This window comes from Acomys minous, assembly GCF_964271855.1.
Source record: "Acomys minous genome assembly, chromosome: 15".
Classification (NCBI taxonomy): Eukaryota; Metazoa; Chordata; class Mammalia; order Rodentia; family Muridae; genus Acomys; species Acomys minous.
In genome coordinates, this window is record NC_140497.1 from 23411872 (window position 1) to 23429823 (window position 17952).

General features: G+C 40.9%; 2 protein-coding genes across 5 annotated transcripts in view; one reads left to right on the top strand and one right to left on the bottom strand.

The window, feature by feature from the left end:
• Positions 1–5645, bottom strand: part of WRN (WRN RecQ like helicase) — a 121386-nt gene extending 115741 nt beyond the window's left edge. For both annotated transcript variants that reach the window (XM_084759656.1, XM_084759655.1), the window contains exon 1: positions 5457–5645. The gene's annotated coding sequence lies outside the window, so the exon portion shown is untranslated. The remainder of the gene's footprint in view (positions 1–5456) is intronic.
• Positions 5646–6042: 397 nt separating this feature from the next.
• The window catches only part of PURG (purine rich element binding protein G), a 31619-nt gene continuing 19709 nt past the window's right edge, over positions 6043–17952 (top strand). Inside the window, exons 1-2 of one of the 3 annotated variants that reach the window (XM_084759903.1) lie at positions 6043–6191; positions 6454–17662. In XM_084759903.1, the coding sequence (XP_084616029.1) occupies positions 6460–7509 (1050 nt within the window). In that variant the 5' untranslated portion in view covers positions 6043–6191; positions 6454–6459 and the 3' untranslated portion in view covers positions 7510–17662. Of the gene's footprint in view, positions 6192–6453; positions 17663–17952 lie in introns of those variants that run through there. The other 2 variants (XM_084759905.1, XM_084759904.1) reach the window with 2 other exon arrangements.

Below are 17952 nucleotides of genomic sequence, written 5' to 3' on the forward strand. Positions count from 1 at the left end.
AGCAGTGTCAGAGCTGAAACCTAACTGAAACCAAAAGGAATTATTCCTAACATACAAGCCAGGTCTCAGTTCTCTGGCCTGCCATGCTCTGGCTATACTTAGTGATTCCAAGGAAGTCCAATAGCAACAATACTTAGGACTTATTTCCACACTGAGAGAAAGGACACTTTTACCTCCGGCCAGATGTGAAGGAAGAACTTTAAATTCAAGGTTGACACAGGCTGCTGTTTTTCAACCATAAAGGTAACCACCGTGTGAAGATGGCTTTATAGTAGGCAATAAAGCAAGGTCAGAAAACTAGTCAAAGCCCAGATATTTGAAGGCCATCCTGCCTCGGGAAGCATCATGGAAGAGGCCAACAAATAACTTGCTATGGCTGAAGTCAGTTTGGCCCTGGGTTTTCCACTGAAAATAGTCTTGTTAATAAAATGGAATTTTTTTTATGTTGTGCTGCACATCAAACCCATGGCTCTCTGCATGCTAGGAACAAGCTGTACCGTGAGCTGCATCTGCAGCCCTAAGAACATGCTGGGATCTAAGTTCTTAAAATCTGTCTGGAGTGCTTTTCTTCAGCTACCATGACTTGACCCTTCCCTAATGACAGGTTCCTCAAATTTTTCACTACAGATATTTTTCGGCGAATATCTTTCTGTACATGATCAATTCCTAGATGTGGTTATTAGGTCACAGAGTAAAGAGAATTTTTCTCACAATGTACCTGGGTTCCATGACTGTCATCATCAATATCACAGCCATTTTTTTATTTACAGTCTACCCTTTTCTCCTGTCTTCTTGTCCACAACCCGTATTGCAAAATGTCCACAGAAGACACTGTCTTCCGTTTCTCACTATCTTTCCACCAACTCTCATCATTAACAGGAACTGAATTATTCTACAATCTAATTCCTACAAATCCCATTCTGCAGCCAACACTCCTGCTCTTCAAGCATTTTCCCCCTAAGAAATTAAACTCCAACAATATTTTAACCCACTATCACCTGTGATCCAATGTTTATCTTTGTCTTCAACTCCTGGGTAGTTACCACTTATCTTTAATTTTTTATTATAATTTCATTTTTAATATGTTTTATTAATTTATTCATATTACATCTCAATTGTTATCCCATCCCTTGTATCCTTCCATTTCTCCCTCCTTCCCATTTCCCCCTTACTCCCCTCACCTATGACTGTGACTTAGGGGGACCTCCTCCCCCTGTATATGATCATAGGGTATCAAGTCTCTTCTTGGTAGCCTGCTATCCTTCCTCTGAGGAGTGCCACCAGGCCTCCCCATCCAGGGGACGTGGTCAAATACGGGGCACCAGAGTTCATGTGAAAGTCAGTTTTGAAACAGAATCTCACTCTGTAGGCCAAGTTGGCCTGGATCTCACTATATTTTCCAGGATGACCTCAAACTTACGGGAGATGCCCCTGTTGTAACCTCCTGAGTATTGGGAGCACAGCCATGAGCCACCATTCTCGTCCGCTTGTCTTGTTAACCAGCTGAAATCCCAAAGCTTTAACTAGTTTCTTGCATACTCCCTTAGCTTCACTGCCCTTCTCTTGGTTTCACTTCTCTCCTGCAAAACTAATCCTAGCTAAAGCAAAGGAAGATTCTCCCAACACTTTTGCCTTCACAATTGCTGCTGACTCAGGGGGAAAAAAAAAAGACCCAAGTTGACTGGTCTCCCCTTCAAACCTGTCTCCAAGGGAGTCATTTGTACTTCCTGGCAACCTACACCTGTACCTGTTTTCTATCCTCCCTACCTATGGTGACAATTTTATAACTTTTCCTCCTTCCTTAAGCCTATCACACCTCCTTCCCCATCTTCATCCTCAGCTGATGACCTTGTTTCTCTTAATCTGAAAAGAACCATTGTATCTTTACCCGTGTATTCTGCCATAAGAGATAATTTTGTCTCAAAATGGTTGGGATTAATTGGCATGGGGAACCCAGATATTTGGTGAAAAATCTGGCAAGACTGTGGATCAAGCCTCTGTGGTAGAATTATTTATCTGGCACATTGAAGCCCTGGGTTCTTACCAACACATCTTGGGGGGTCGGGGGAGCGGTAAGAAGTGGGGAAGAAGATAGGACACAGACATGTCCTCTGCCTCAGATCCAGACTGGCAACTATACCCTCAGCCCTCCCAGTTTGAGCAACTCCTCCTCCCATTCTTCACCTCCATGGTGACAGCCTCAGTTCCATCCATAGAGCTTTGGGAAGGTAGGGGGTGATTGCTTTCTTTTTTGTTTTTGTTGTGGACTTGAGACAGTATCTTGCTATGTAGCCCTGGCTAGTCTAGTCTTCCCTATGAACTACTCATTAGCCTTGACCCTTCTACAATCCTTCTGCCTCAGCCCTGGGAATGCAGATAACCCCCACCAGGTCTGGCTCAACCCATACAGCTGATGGATATCCTGACAGCCTTGACTCAAAACAATAGCCAGAGAGGTTCTGTTTAAACTTAGGGATTAAACACAATGACCAAATGAGATTTAACCCCAGGAATACAAGGATGGTTCGACATGAGAAAAGTGGACAATGTAATAACTCACATAAGACATACAGAGGAAAAAAACACTACATGCTTATCTTCATTTACACAGAAAGTACACTTGATGAAATTTAACAATTTTTCATGATTCTAAAATAATTAACCAAAGACTATCAACAGGTATTTCTTCAACATAATAAACAGCATTTACAATGAACCTACAGAAAACACCACTGAGTATGAAACAAGTTTTTCCTTAAGGATGTCCACTTTTATCACTGCTACTTAACATTGTATTCAAAGTCCTCATGAGGAAAGGGTAATCCCAGCACTCGGGAGGCAGAGGCAGGCGGATAGCTGTGAGTTCGAGGCCAGCCTGGCCTACAAAGTGAGTCTAGGATAGTCAAGGCTACATAGAGAAACCTTGTCTTGAAAAAAAAAAACACAAAAAAAACAAAAACAGAGAAAGGAGACACGACTTGTTTATAAGGGGTATCTGTAATGGTTAGCCTTCATTTCAACCTGACAGGATCTCGAATGAACTAAGGGATAGCCACTGGGCAAAGCCATAAAGTATTTTCTCAATCAGGTTATTTGAAATGGGATAGACCAACCTCACTATAGGCAGCGCCTATAAGTGGGGGCAGATAAGGGAAGATCTGACGGAAAGGGAGCTTTGCCTCTTGTTTCTCTGCCTTCGGGTCTTGCTGGTGAGTCCATTTACCCAGTTGATAAGGTTATCTACAACGAAAGCTCACATGTCCTGTTGCTGCTGATGTCACTGCTGTAATGGTCCTTCACTGATACCAAAAACTTCTTCAGGCTTCCAATACATAGACTGAAGACCAGGCCTCTCCAGAAATCATCCAGGCCCTCAGCACTGGGTGGGACTGCTGACAAGTGCAGTTTGCTGCATGGAGCAGCTACAGAGTTCTCAGCCTCTAGAGTCAGAAGACTGTCATTGTTGGAATGCCCATACTATAACTTATAAGCCAAGCTAATGAATTCTTGCTTGATATAGATTCATTCTGTTGGTTCTTTACCTCTATACAAGTCAAACCAAAAATAAGATGCTATCCCACATGCTCCTCTAGGACTACAAGAAGAAAGAATAACAAGTAGGGGAATAGGTTTTGACAAGTATGGGGGGAAACTGAGGCACTTGTGCATTCCTACTGTGGGAAAGTTCACCATTTACTTAAAAGGTTTATCATAAAAACCAGAAAGTCCATTCCCATATACAGGCATTATGTTAAAAAAAAAAAGTTAAAACAGGACCACAGATAGATAAGCACACAACAGCATCTAGGACAGCAGTTTTCACAATAGACAAAAGGAAGAAACAACCCATCTATGAATGGTTGAAAGGATAAGCAAGACACGGTACACATATGTGATGAAACATAATTCAGCCTTAAAATAGGAATTAAGCTCAGCACTACGGCACAGCATAGATGGACCTTAAAAACACATTGAGCCATACCTGCCAGATGCAAAAGGACAGGTAATTGTGGTTCTATTTATATAAATTTTCTGAAATGAATGGATTCATAAAAGAGGTGATATGTATTACAAATTACTGGGACCTGGGAAGGAGAGGCCATGGAGTTATTGCTTTGTGGTTACAGGGTTTCTGCTTAGGATGAAGAGAAAATTCTAGAACTAAGGCTAATGTGTGGCTCAATAAAAGAGTAGGTATTTATCATGGGCAATGCCCAGCATCCAAAACCAAACAAAAACCCAAATCAACAATAAAAAAAAAAATAGTAGAAGTAGATTGTGGTGACATTCACACATGAAGAGTATAATTTAATCACTGAATTGTATTTAAATTTATTAAGCTAACTATATGTGTGTGTGTGTGTGTGTGTGTGTGTATACAGTGTGTGTGTGGGCGTGCTTGTGTGTGTGTATGTGTGTGTGTGTGTTTTCTTGGCAACTCACCAGCAGCCTCCTAACTCTTCAGAATGACACGAAATTTCCAATATAATCAACAAGTCCTGCATTTCCTCACAGGTCTCAATAAGCAGGCTCCTTTTTTCTGCCTTAATGACTCTTCCAGGTTGCTCCTCAGTATGAGCAGCCTCCTTCAGGCCCTCAGCACTTTCTTTCCCCTCAGGATAACCACAAGATGATCTCTCACGTCTTTCATAGTGAGGACATATTAGAAAATTATAGCTCCCAATCCTCACAGCCCTGGCATTTTGTGTGTGTTTCCGCTAAAATTTAAGCTTAGAAAGGGTAACTGTTGTATTTTATTCATTTTGTTATCTCTGTGCTGAATTCTCGCAGAGCTAGGATGCCATTCAATAGTAGGAAGCTGTATCAAGCAAGGGAGCAGTTTGAGGGTTCCACCCTCAGGGCAAGAGGAGACTGGGGGGAGACTAGTATTCAATGAGGTCAAGAGGGCAGTACAGGGTAGGCAGGACTGTCTGAGTTCGAGGACAGCCTGGGATAAAAATGTGAGGGACTACCGAAGAAAACAATAAAATAAAGCCTAAATTATTATAGTTTGGGAACTCTGCATTAGCATCCAGGTTTTTACACATCACGTGTGTTGGAGAACAGGTCATACTCAACAAGACTCAAAAAGCCCATTAAGTACAAGACTTAAACTTGAGAGCCAATACAATTTGCTCAATCGTGGAAAGGCATTGCTTCCCCCTGCCTGGGTAATCAACATCAGCCCTCAAAAGAACGCCTGACTAAGAGCGAAAAACAGCAGCTGGGGGCGGAAGAGGCGGGAAAGTCGGCTAACTGACGGGATCAGAGGAGGCCTGTGGCTCCAAGGCCCCTTTCCCGGGGATCTGAAGGGGAAAGGAGGCAGGCTTCCTTTCCAGGAATCGCCCCAACACAACCCTAGCGGTCTGCCCCGCCGGCCAGAGGCACAAGGAAGATGCACAGAAATAGCCCAAAGTACGCAGAGGTGAGAAGCAAAAGCGGGGAAGACACGTTACCCTGAGAAGAGCCAGATCAACGGGTCTTTTCCTTCAGCAGGATGACTTATGGAGGGCTGAGGACAAAAGTCCACAACCCAGGCATGGGGCGAAGGCCCGCATTTACTAACTTTACACCAACTGGCGCCTAGGAGCACTTGTGCTCTGGAGACTGCCCTTCCGGGCACTCCGCTCGCCGCCCCGCCCAACCTCTCCCAGCTCAGCCGCCCTCCCACCGCAGCCATCCCTGTCGGCCGCCGCAGCGCGCATGCTCAAATCTGATGGCCGCTGGGCATGCTGGGAAATGTAGTCTAAACGCAGGTGCGGGTGAGCCGCGGGAAGTCACATCGCTCCCGCCACCTCTCTAGCCGGCTCTCACGCACGCCGGGTCCCCGCGCGCTGTCTGCCGTCAGGGCGCGCCCGGAGGCAGAGCCCGAGCCCCCCCCCCCCTCTTTCCGCTAGCGCGGCTAGGGAGGCGGGGTCCGCAGCCCGGCCCCTCCGGCAGCTCTCCGCCTCCCTCCCGCCCTCCCCGCGGCGTCGGGCCGGTGCCCGAATCCAGGCAGCGGCCGCAGGAGGCGCGGCGGCGGCGGTGGGCGCCGCAGGCGATGCCCCTGCCCCGCTGCTCCGGCGGGGGGCAGAGCGCGCGGCGGCGGCGGCGGGGAAGGAGGCGGGGGGCGGCGGCTGCGACGGAGGGGCCGAGAGCTGGCGGCGGCGGCGGTGGTCGTGAAGGGCATCGGTGGCGGTGACGGAGATGATGTGAGTGTCAGCTGGATGGGGACCCCCGGGGCTGCCGAGCTGGGCGGACGGCAGCATGCGGGAATCGGAACGGGGAGGCCCTGGGCAGCCGAGGGATGCTGCGTGCGCGGTGCGAAGCCGGCGAAGGCCGGAGCGCGAGAACCGGGCCGGAGTGGGGGTACCGGGGCGGCGGCGGCGGGGGCAGTGCGGACCCAGGGGCGTCTGCGATTGTTCTCAACACCCCTCCCCCATCCCACCCCGTGTGTCTGTTTGTCACTTGCAGCTGAAGATGGAAAGAGCCAGGCGAAGGGGAGGCGGCGGCAGCGGCGGCCGTGGCCGCGGAGGCAAGAATATAGGGGGCTCTGGCCTAAGCAAGAGTAGACTCTATCCCCAGGCCCAGCACTCTCACTACCCCCACTACTCCGCGTCAGCCACCCCTAATCAGGCTGCTGGTGCATCCGAAATCCAGGAGCTGGCCTCCAAAAGAGTGGACATCCAGAAAAAGAGGTTTTACCTAGACGTGAAGCAAAGCTCCCGGGGCCGCTTCCTAAAGATAGCTGAAGTCTGGATAGGGAGAGGCCGGCAGGACAATATCAGAAAGAGTAAACTGACCCTCTCCCTGTCAGTGGCAGCCGAGCTGAAGGACTGTCTAGGCGACTTCATTGAGCACTATGCCCACCTGGGCCTGAAAGGCCACAGGCAAGAGCATGGCCAGAGCAAAGAGCAAGTCTCCAGGAGGCGGCAGAAGCACTCGGCACCCTCCCCACCAGTGTCGGTGGGATCAGAAGAGCATCCGCACAGTGTCCTCAAAACGGACTATATAGAGAGGGACAATAGAAAATACTACCTAGACCTAAAGGAGAATCAACGCGGTCGCTTCCTAAGGATTAGACAAACCATGATGCGTGGCACTGGCATGATAGGTTATTTTGGCCACACTTTGGGCCAGGAACAGACTATTGTCCTCCCAGCCCAGGGAATGATTGAATTTCGTGATGCCTTGGTTCAGCTGATTGAAGACTATGGCGAAGGAGACATAGAAGAACGAAGGTGCGGAGACCACGACCCACTTGAACTCCCAGAGGGGACCTCTTTCAGAGTGGACAATAAAAGGTTCTACTTTGATGTGGGCTCTAATAAATATGGAATTTTCCTAAAGGTAAGTGAGGTGAGGCCACCTTACCGTAATACTATTACTGTTCCGTTCAAAGCTTGGACAAGGTTTGGGGAGAATTTTATCAAGTATGAAGAAGAGATGAGGAAAATTTGCAACAGCCATAAAGAAAAGAGGATGGATGGCAGAAGGGCCAGTGGTGAAGAACAAGAATGCCTCGACTAGCATGAAATTGAACTCCACCAGGCAAAATTTAGAAACCATTAATTGGCTAAAAGTACTGATCCGTAATCATTTGAAGAAGTTTTTTCCTCTTTCGGGCCCCCTGTTATATTAGTAATACCTCTCATAGTTTATACTTCAAGAAGGCTGATTGTCATGTTAGGTTATACATAGGCCACTATAATTCTCAGGGGAATTCCAACTTCCCCAAGAGCCCAATAGTTTAGCTGCTTCACCTGCTCCAGACTATTGAAGTATGGAGATCAGCACAAAATGTGACATTCTGACCTTTAAACACCATAACTAAGATTTGCATTGCACTATGACGTAATCCTGAAAAATCACGCATCTAAGTAAGATGAAAGTGTGAATTTCCATTTAACAAATCCTGCCCCCAAAGAAAGTCCCATTCTTAAGTGTTAAACGTTGCCAAGTTTACCTGTAGGACAGTTACCACAGAAACAGAAATTGACCTCAAGTATAGTATATTTCTTTTATGAAAGTACAAATAGGAATATATTGTTTATTGGGTAACTGAATTATTAACTAGTACTACTAAAGGATCAAATGTCATTGGATAATTAAATCTTTAAAAATATGATAGCATATTCCTTTATAGTTACTATATACAGTATTCTATAATTTCAAATTTTGTGGTAACCCTACAGTTTTAGTTGCCATATCAAAGCCATGGAAGAGTTTTTAATTCCTTATTCTAAGCTAGAAACAATCTAATCTGTTTCCTATCCTATATATTTTATTGACTTTCCAAAGCTTTGGGAATTGTTTATGTCACTGTTGAGGGAGGCTTCATCCAGTGGCTTTGCTATGGAAATTTTGATGTTTTCGCCTTTAGTGATAATTTACAATAGTTTTTCCTTATAATCTGTTATGGACTTTCAAAGTGTTGTATTTTATGCTTCTCCATTCATGTATTTTCTAGGGCTGGCACACTAGTCGACTGGTACAAAAACACATCTACTGATATATTTTAGTAGCATTTTTGCATTTGCTGCCCTTCAAACCATGTCAAACTTCCAGTATAAACCTAACTTTTACAGATACTTTAACTCCAGAAGAAAAACATTTTTTCCCCCTAAGGGAAAAAAATAAGCATCTAGAATACAAAATTGCAGTCTGGGAAATACAATATTTGGAAACAAGATTGGTTATAAACATTTAAAAGGAAAATTCAGGCATTTTCCAAGGTGCTCCTTAAGATTCTTCAAGAGGTTTACTCTATACAAGACGTATCTATTTGCCTGCATTAAAAATCACTTTCCAGAAGGTGCCACCTGAATTTTTAAACACTCAAGCAATTTTTAAACGAGTGGGTATAATATATATATATATATATATATATATACACACACACACACACACACACACACACACACACACCAACACCCCTTATTAACTGACTGAAATTTCATCTGTTGGATTGCATTTTATTCTAAATGAAATGTGTTTTGTCATGGGATCAGTCACTGCTCCACAGTAAGTCTATATATAATCAAGTTTGAGAGACAGACACTGATTTCATCTCCCCAAATACAGTTCTCATTGGTGAGAGCTGGCTACAAGGATTGAGGTCAGAATGTGGCTCTTCTCTGATAGGCTATAAGTAATTCAGAATTTAACAGTCTTCCCTCCAGAACTTTCCCCCAAACATGTTAAACTAAGGTCACTAAGGAAACTATGGAATGAATTAAGAAAACTAATTTCATTGATTTACGTTAAGAACAAGCAACTAGTAACCCGGACATACGTACTGGTGTTGTTGAAAATGATATTTCACGCTTCTCCAAGTACTGTGATGGAATGTCACTCAGTTCATTGTCGTTGTGGACCACCTGGGTCACTGTGGAACAGCTGAGGGTTAGAAGATAATGTTAGCACTAGAGTCAATAGCACACACTGGGTGTTGAGACTATAGAAGTAGCAAGGATTCTTAAACAGTCCTAACTGTAAAATAACATAACCGTAGGCTTGAAAAAAAGTAGTTTTGGGTACATGAAGGAGTGGTGTGCACTTGAGTTACTGTGCTGCTGATTGTTCTTGCCGCCCATCATAGTGCCTATTAATAATAATCAGCCTGTCAGATTTCGGCAAACCAGAGCTGTGAACATTCCATTACTCAATTGTTCCCGTCACTAACGCTGTGAGTGTATGCTCCCTCTTAAAGTCTTCTCTTCCATTTTAAAATACTTGTGTCTATTAGGACTAACTGGTTTCTTTTTGGGTTTTAGTCTGATCAGGTTTAAGTGTGTATATACATATGTACATGTATACACACAGTACTACGTCAGACATGAAGATAAATATATTTAATTCATTGTGTATATATATATATATTATTAGCTTCATTTCACATTAATTATTTAAGTAAAAGACTAGTTAAATAGCCAGGTTTTCTACCTTGTATGTATACTTCAAAGTTCTTGCCATCTCAAAGCTACAGATTGGGTATATATGTGTGTGTATGTATGTATGTATGTATGTATGTATGTATGTATGTATATACACACACACATCAATTGCCAGTATATATATACTGCTGGCAATTGAATACACTCTAGAATCACTAAGACTTTTACTAATCCTTTGTTTACCTTTTCATAGTTAATATATTCATTGAAAATGGTATGATGCTATGATTTTTTTTTTGATACTTAAAATTCCCAAGATTTCATTAGCCATAATTATGATCCTGTTTAAACATCTGGACTTAGGATGTGTATTGCCATGTATCTTATAAAATAAGCTACTATTTTTATCTGTGCAATATAAATTTTATTTATTATCATTTGTAACATAAATGGAGCTGCAAGTGTACATGGTATTCTTCAAAATAACAGGATCCTTGCCTTGAAGGCATTAAACTCTTTAAAGAAAATGGATGGTAGAAGTAAAAAAAAAAAAAAAGCAAAAAAAAAAAGCATTGAAGTTAGTAACCAAAATCACTAGTTCACTGTATAATGCTAAAATATTGATGATGTTTGCACATAGTAACCAAGCATAATATGGACAGACTCCAACTGTAGTAATATAAGCTAATAATATACAATCTGGAAACGGGTTCCTCAGTAGTTGGCGTGTGCTCCTAGCAACTAAAGCAGCACTCATGTGCTGCTTATATGCAAAAGATGCAATGTATTATAAAGATATTCAAGTCCTGCCACATTTTATTATTTTTCTTCTTAAAGCCCCAAACTGCCATGTCCCTTAAACTTGAGTCAAACACAAGCTTATTTGCACTAAAGAGCATGGCCAAAAAAAATAAGTAAGTAAATGACAGGGTGGAAAAGCTATTTAGAACCTCTTGAAATAATTGGTTCTAATGGGAGAATTTCACATTTGTCTATTTGAAAGCTATATGGTCCAGGCAGACAATCTGTCAGTTCACTAATTTAATAATGCACTTTACCTTTTGTATATAGAAGATGTACATTTATGCCACTTGACAGGCAGGATGTGTTTCAGTAACTACGTAGTTAGAATCTATAGGGTGATCTCTTGCATGCACATGTTTGTGTTAGAACTATTGTATCAGGTTTCCATTAAGGCAGTGTAATGGAGGAGGACAGAAGATGGTTTTAAAACAAATCTCAAGTCATTTAACAAGGAATTTTAAAGTAGATTTTGTATTTGTATTAAGGACTAGAATAATATAAAACCATTTCTAATCCAGATTAGCATTACAGTTCAGACCATATCTACCCATAATACTCCAAAAATTAAATTGGGGAATCTGGCCAGATAACTTTTTTAATGATTCTGTTTCATCGTTAATATGTGTTTAAGTTACTAATAAAAAGATAGGACCTGCTACAGCCCTAGAATGGCTATTATGTTTTAAAAATCACCAGACTAAAGAACTAAAGTTTCAAGTAAGGAATAGAAAAAGCTTAATAAATTGCTAAAATAAGTAGGATATTTCAAAATCTGCAAAAGTATTAACGTTCATCAATTCAAAAGGGACTCTGGGGGATTTGGTGTATCCTGCTACCCTGAATCCATTTGAAGATGTGTATTTGAAAACTAGATAATTGTTGCTTAATAGTAGGTTGTATGTACTTTACTGAGAAACACTGTGTACTAACAATTCATCAAAAGTGTGCTATATTTATTGCATTCATTTTATATCGATAGATAAGAAGCATATATAGTCATCCTATCTTAATATAATCATGTATTTATATTGTAATTTTACAAATATTTTCAGTAAAATAAACATTTATCTGAGCTGCACAATTTGAAGAGGATGCAATTGCAATATACTGTCAGATACTCATTTTTAATCAGCAGCTACCATTGAAAACTGATGTATTTATTCTCATCCCTTGAAACTTGTTTTACAGTTTACTCAATATCTAAATGAATGAGACTAAATTTGAATTTTAACTGGTTGTCTGAAAATGAGGGTTTTTTTTTCCCTGCTTCCTTCTAAGTGACTTTCACTGAAACCATGAAAACCTCTTCCAAACTTTAGGGAAGGGCTTGGGTGAGTCACCACCTAGTCTGCAGTGTGTCTTTACCAAACATCTTTGGCAGGACATTTTATCAACCAAAGTTGACATTGATTCTGTGCCTGCAGAATGGTACAGATTTAAGATTTGTCATTGCCAGATAAGATTCATTAAAATCTTTCTGATGTCTCTTTAAGGATGGCGTGACTTCCATAGAGAAGCTGTGGCTAATGGCTAGCTCAATGGAAGAGGAGAATAAGGAATTGGCATGCTGTTATAACAGGCTGTTGTCTACAGGACTGTAGCACTGGAGTACAGGAAAAATGTGCTTCCTAATTCAATATTGTGTGAAAATTGGGGTTTTAGATGACAGTAAATCTACCATAAAGAAAATATGACCAAATATACATAGGTAGGTTTTAGGGAAATTTTTACTATTTTCTTATATAATAGGGGAAAAAATCAGTCTTGGTTCTTAATCTTATGGCATTTTCAGTCATTTAAACTTATTTTAGTAGTAAATTTTAACGTTTCTGAATAGTGACAGTAATCATATAGTACCAGATTTATGGGACTGAAGATGTAGTTCAGTTGGTGAAATGTTTGCCTTGAATGCACAAAACCCCGGATTTGATTCCCACATCACATAAACAAGGCACAGGGAGGTGAAGGCAAAAGGAACCAAAGTTCAGGGTCATCCTCAGCTACATTGAGGGCAGCCTGAGCTACATAAACCACTGCCTCCAAAGTAATAATAACATGCTCCAGAAGACAATGGAAAGTAGCAACCAGTGTTATCAATTTCCTGTGTTATCCTTTTAGAGTCATTCTCATGTGTAAACATGTATATACATATGTTCTTTTAAATGCGTAAACAAATGCACCTTTCCATACCTAACAGTATCAACTGTAGGTCTGACATTTAAGGATTGTTTCCTTTCTACTAAATATCATTTTATCTGGTTAGCATCTCATTTTGTATATTGTACAGAGAAAACATCAAGAAAATAGTAAGTGAATCCCATTGGTATTGACTTGGATTACAGATATCTACGTTTATCTTTAAGTATGCAAATATTCCGTTTCTCATCCTAGTTTCCTTCTTCACACCTAACCACCTCACCTTCCATATCACCCTATTTTTACCCTCTAAAAAAAATACTGGTATTTTTCTTCTCAAGTAATACATTAGTTCAGGGGATCTGGATATTAAATAATATAGCCAAGCGGTACATGAGGTTAAGTATGTTCGCTAATGAGAAGCTCTGATATTTAAAAGCTTTAACAAATTATAGCTTTCGATTTTTACTAACTGTGCTACTATTTTTTCATCCAAAGACCTTGCCATTATGAGTACATAAACATTAGAACTGTAGTGAAAGATTTTATGTTATGGCTTTGTTGAAATTGCTTGATTCATCATCACAAAACATTTTATCAGTATAAGAAAGGCATGAAGTCTATTTAGCAGCTTTTAAAATCCATGTCTACACAAAGAAACAGCACTGTTCCTAGTCATTTAAAGCACTGGTGTGTGTGTGCGTGTGTGTGAGAGAGAGAGAGACAGACAGACAGACAGAGATGGGACTGGGGAACTGAGGACTATGCCAATGGCAAGGACTCTGCTACTGGAGCCGTTTTCCCAACCCTGAGAAAATTGGGCCTTTTTTTTTCCCCCCACCTTGTTTGTTTTTTAATGGGCCAGAGTCTGTCAGAAATCCTGGGGCTGTAATTTGGGGAAAGAGTATAACTTGGGAAGGTAAGAGGCTACAAATACAACCAGGTCATCTGCTGAAAGAATAAGAAATAGCCAATATAACTATTGAAAAACGAAGGTTAAACAAAAGAAAATTAAAAGTGGTGATTATTACTAGTCCTGAAAATACAAGCACACCTACTTTAATAGTTCTCCAGTGTTCCTTGGTGGGGGCACTGTAACTCAGGCTCACAAGGTATGCATCCGAAGACCTCCCTTCAGTTGACTACCAAGGGGGTGGCAGAGACAGCTGCAACATTAAATGTTCTGGTCTTGAACCACTGAGTTTTACAAATGAGAGCAACCAGGGCAAAAACATTCAATAGAATTAGAAATATATCTTAAACATGGATTGAGGGATTTTAAAAAAGAGAGAGAGATTGGTATCTGTAAGCTAACCTGAAAACAAAAAATGCAAACTAAACGCACTGGGTCAATTTATGGTAATATCTGTATGACTAGTGGTACAGTTCACTGTTCAAACATGAGAGGTGTCATCAGAAGACCCCTTGAAGTGCTTTCAAACTTTAAAATCATGCGGGACCTGCATCCTGTGCAGTGAGTACCTCACCATCCTTTATTGAATCTGAAAAGCTAGCTAAGGTCTGCATAAACTGACTTGTTTAAACTCAAATGGTGTGTGCACATTTCTCTACTCATGGAGAATAGACAAACAGAAGACAAATTTACCTTCAAAAATCGATTGTTTAAATTTAAGACAAAATTAATAATTTCCAATTCCTAATCAGAGTTCCCATATTGATGTTTTTGGTAAATTACCCCCCCACACACACACCTTTTTTGCATTTCCTTGTGAAAACTGTTTGATTTTGTTTAATCCAGTGGTGTCCGCCAACACCTTGGAGCATAGTGGTCAGTGTTACCAGTGGGAAGACACTTGTTTTTGTGAGCATGACAAGAAGAGCTGCTCCATAGCAATAGCATGTTGTCTTATTTCACTCTAATATCTAGTTTTGACAATTGTTCTATAAAGATTCCTAGTTTTTAGGAAGTAAGACTTTTTAAAAAACGGAAGGAAAGAAAGAACTGACCCTTAAATTTTCTCACAGTATTTAAGTGTTTGAGTTGTTCAGAGGATAAGTTCGAAGAAGAAAAGTTTCTCTTATTAATCTTTCTTAAACTAATGGTCTAGATCTTAATGCTTTAGCTGACTAAAAACAACATTTCTCACACTAGAAGCCACTACAGAGCAAGCAGTTCTGGGGGATGATACTCTCTGGAATTTTATTTATTGTAGACCCTATGAGGTTGCATAAAAGTAGCAAGAAGAAATGGAAAACGGGGAGCAGTAGCTGATAGGTTATTGTCTCCCTATGACAGAAAAAAATCAATTTAATATAAAGAAGAGAAATACTGTACTCACAATCCCTACTTAACCTTGAACAGAGGAACTGGCAAAATAGTAAGAGCTGATTCTATAATATATGAGCTGGCCCTAAAGAAATAATTTAACTTGTTAGGTACTTTCTTCATATGAAATAGATATTCCTTCTCTAAACTTAAATTCTGCCTGGGTGGAGTGTAAAGGATTGAGTAGGTGAAGGATAGCCTTGCTGGAAATTAGACAGAACAGTGGTGTCAGTTCCGTAGCATTTGTAGATCTTAGCTGCACAATGTAAAGTTTTGTCCTCAGCCCTCAAGACCAGTTGGTGCATACTAACTACGCCATCTTACACTCAGTACTATCATGTGACATCTCTTTTTTTGAAGGAATGTGGCTTGTTCCTTCTATATATTTTATACTTATCTCTTACATTCCGCATGGCATAGTAATTTTTAAAACCTAGCATCAGTTGTCCAAATGCTATTCATGAAATGATCATAAAGTACAGTGCTAAGTGGTATGTGGCTACTGTCACTGTAGTGTCCCAGAGAAGAAGATACTGACTTTGATCCTTTCTTCCTTGGCCATGTTGAACAACCTGTCCTACAAATACTAATGTTGAACATAAGGAAGAACACTAGCCTATCTGGAGCAGTATAAGTCTGTTGTACAAGGGTGTACAAAGATTAAATATCGTAAGCCTTGAGAAAAAAGTACAAGGGTTAATGAGTGGTGAAGCAGATAGGCCATTCCTGTAGACACTCTAGTCCGCCATTTTGCATTTACCACCACCTGCCAACAACCAATGTTAAAAGAGTGATGCCTTTCTTAACAAACTACTTATCAAAGATAGCACTTAGGAGTAACCTACCTGTATTTTAAAGAACATTAGGCACATAAATATTTTGATTGTCTTAAGAACTCTGGTGCACATACAATTGTATTTTTCCCAAAACATTCCATGTGACAGCCTATCTGGCCTGGTGGTGGTTCGCAGTAGCAATTTAATTGGTCCATTTTGAACAACTCCATAGAATTGACTATTGTAGACAAAGTTCTTTGTTTTCTCCTCCCTCTCCTCAAAATAGCAGATATATTTTCAGTTCTGAATTGCTTCTCTTGGTGTTTGGAATCTAAGTGGAACGTGAGAGAACAGTTTAGTTTGTTAGCTCTTTCCATTTGTCATTTTGTTGATTTTCCTCAGTCTAGTGTCAAACACTGCAGACAGCTTTACCTAAAAGTACACACTTGAGATGCAGAAACTTCACAACAGATCTAAACATTAGAACCGTAAAATAATGAGCTAAGCATAAGGATAACAAGGTATACAGCAGACACCTAAGTCCAGAGCGCCTCTTGCCATTTGCTAGTCTGCTTCAGGGACTGCTATACTGGCCTTCATGTTCTTCAGACTTACAGTAAGATTTGTACCTATGATTTCACAATCTAGAACTCTAATAGGAAATCTGTGCTGTTTAGTAAATACTCTAGAAAGTTTACCATGCTATAACCAGGTGTAAAAAGAGAATTCTAGAGCTCAGCTCACTAATAACTTTTCTTTCACTCCTACCTACTGTACTCTACTGGAATTCAGTAAGAACCTCCCTTTCTCTACCACTATGGCCCTACTTTCACCCTACTTATTTTTTTCAAATGGGAATTAAAACATAATAAAAATCAGCACTGGTCTTTGAAATAAGCTAGATCTATATAGACTGTAAGAAAGGAGGACTAGTCCTTCCCTCAGCCACTCTTGGCATCCTTACCATAGTTAGCTAAGAGTTTAGGATGAATAGGAAGTTCAGGGTCATCCTTGGCCATATAGCAAATTAGGCCAATTTGAACTACATAAAACCCTGTCTTGGGGCTGGGGACAGAAAGAGGGAGAAGGGAAACGGTGTCAATTAAGATTTATTATTACTGATAACCAATATTTTAATGCCTACTTCATAATATTACATTGCTGAACCCTTCATATAGACTTTCTAATCTCTATAACAACATCATTATCGTCATTATTATTTTCTGGAGATTTAAAAGTTGTCTCCATAGTTCCCAGCTAGTAAATTTGAATCAGACTGATACCCAAAACAAAGACTGTGCTCAGTCAGGCCAGGCGGTTGGTAAGACTTGCTCAGAAACTGACACACAAGACACATACATAGGCCTCAACAATAACAAAACATAGTCTACCCTCACTCAGCATACATGCGCTCCAGGTTCCTGGGAACTATCTTATCCCAAACCATCCCCTATAAATGGCATTATTAGTCTCACCAAGAAACATTTGCATAAAGGAAGACTTAAGCACTTGGTTTACGTTGCTGCTCATAAATAGAACTTACTTGATCTTAAGTGTACATTATAGACTAAACCTCCAATCCTGGTTGACTATGTCAAATATTATCAGTAATTTTTAAAGGATTCAGGTGATGGGACCATAGATGAATTATCCTGATTCTGTCCCTAGCTATAGAAAAAGATAAATCACTGCTCACTATGGGTCTACAGTTTGATTTTCGTGACATGAAGGTAACTGGCTATGTTAAATTACTTTGGAAATAAATCTTGCTAATATTGTTGAGAGATTTGCTTGTTTCTTACAACTCTTCCTGCCATCTGACTGACAGCCCACGCTGCCTCCATACTCTCGCCACATTATTCCCGTCCCTGTCACACTGAATTACCCACAGGGTCAGTACTCCGTTTTCAGGCCCATGTTCTTCTCCATTGCTTTAGAAACATGGTGTTCAAGCTTTCCTGGGTCAGCTTCAGTGCTTGTTAAACCTCCTACCGCTGATAGCTGCCTGCATCTCTGTGCAGTGAGACTGGTGGAGTGAGAACACATCCCAGAAGAAAGGATGCTACTGACATGG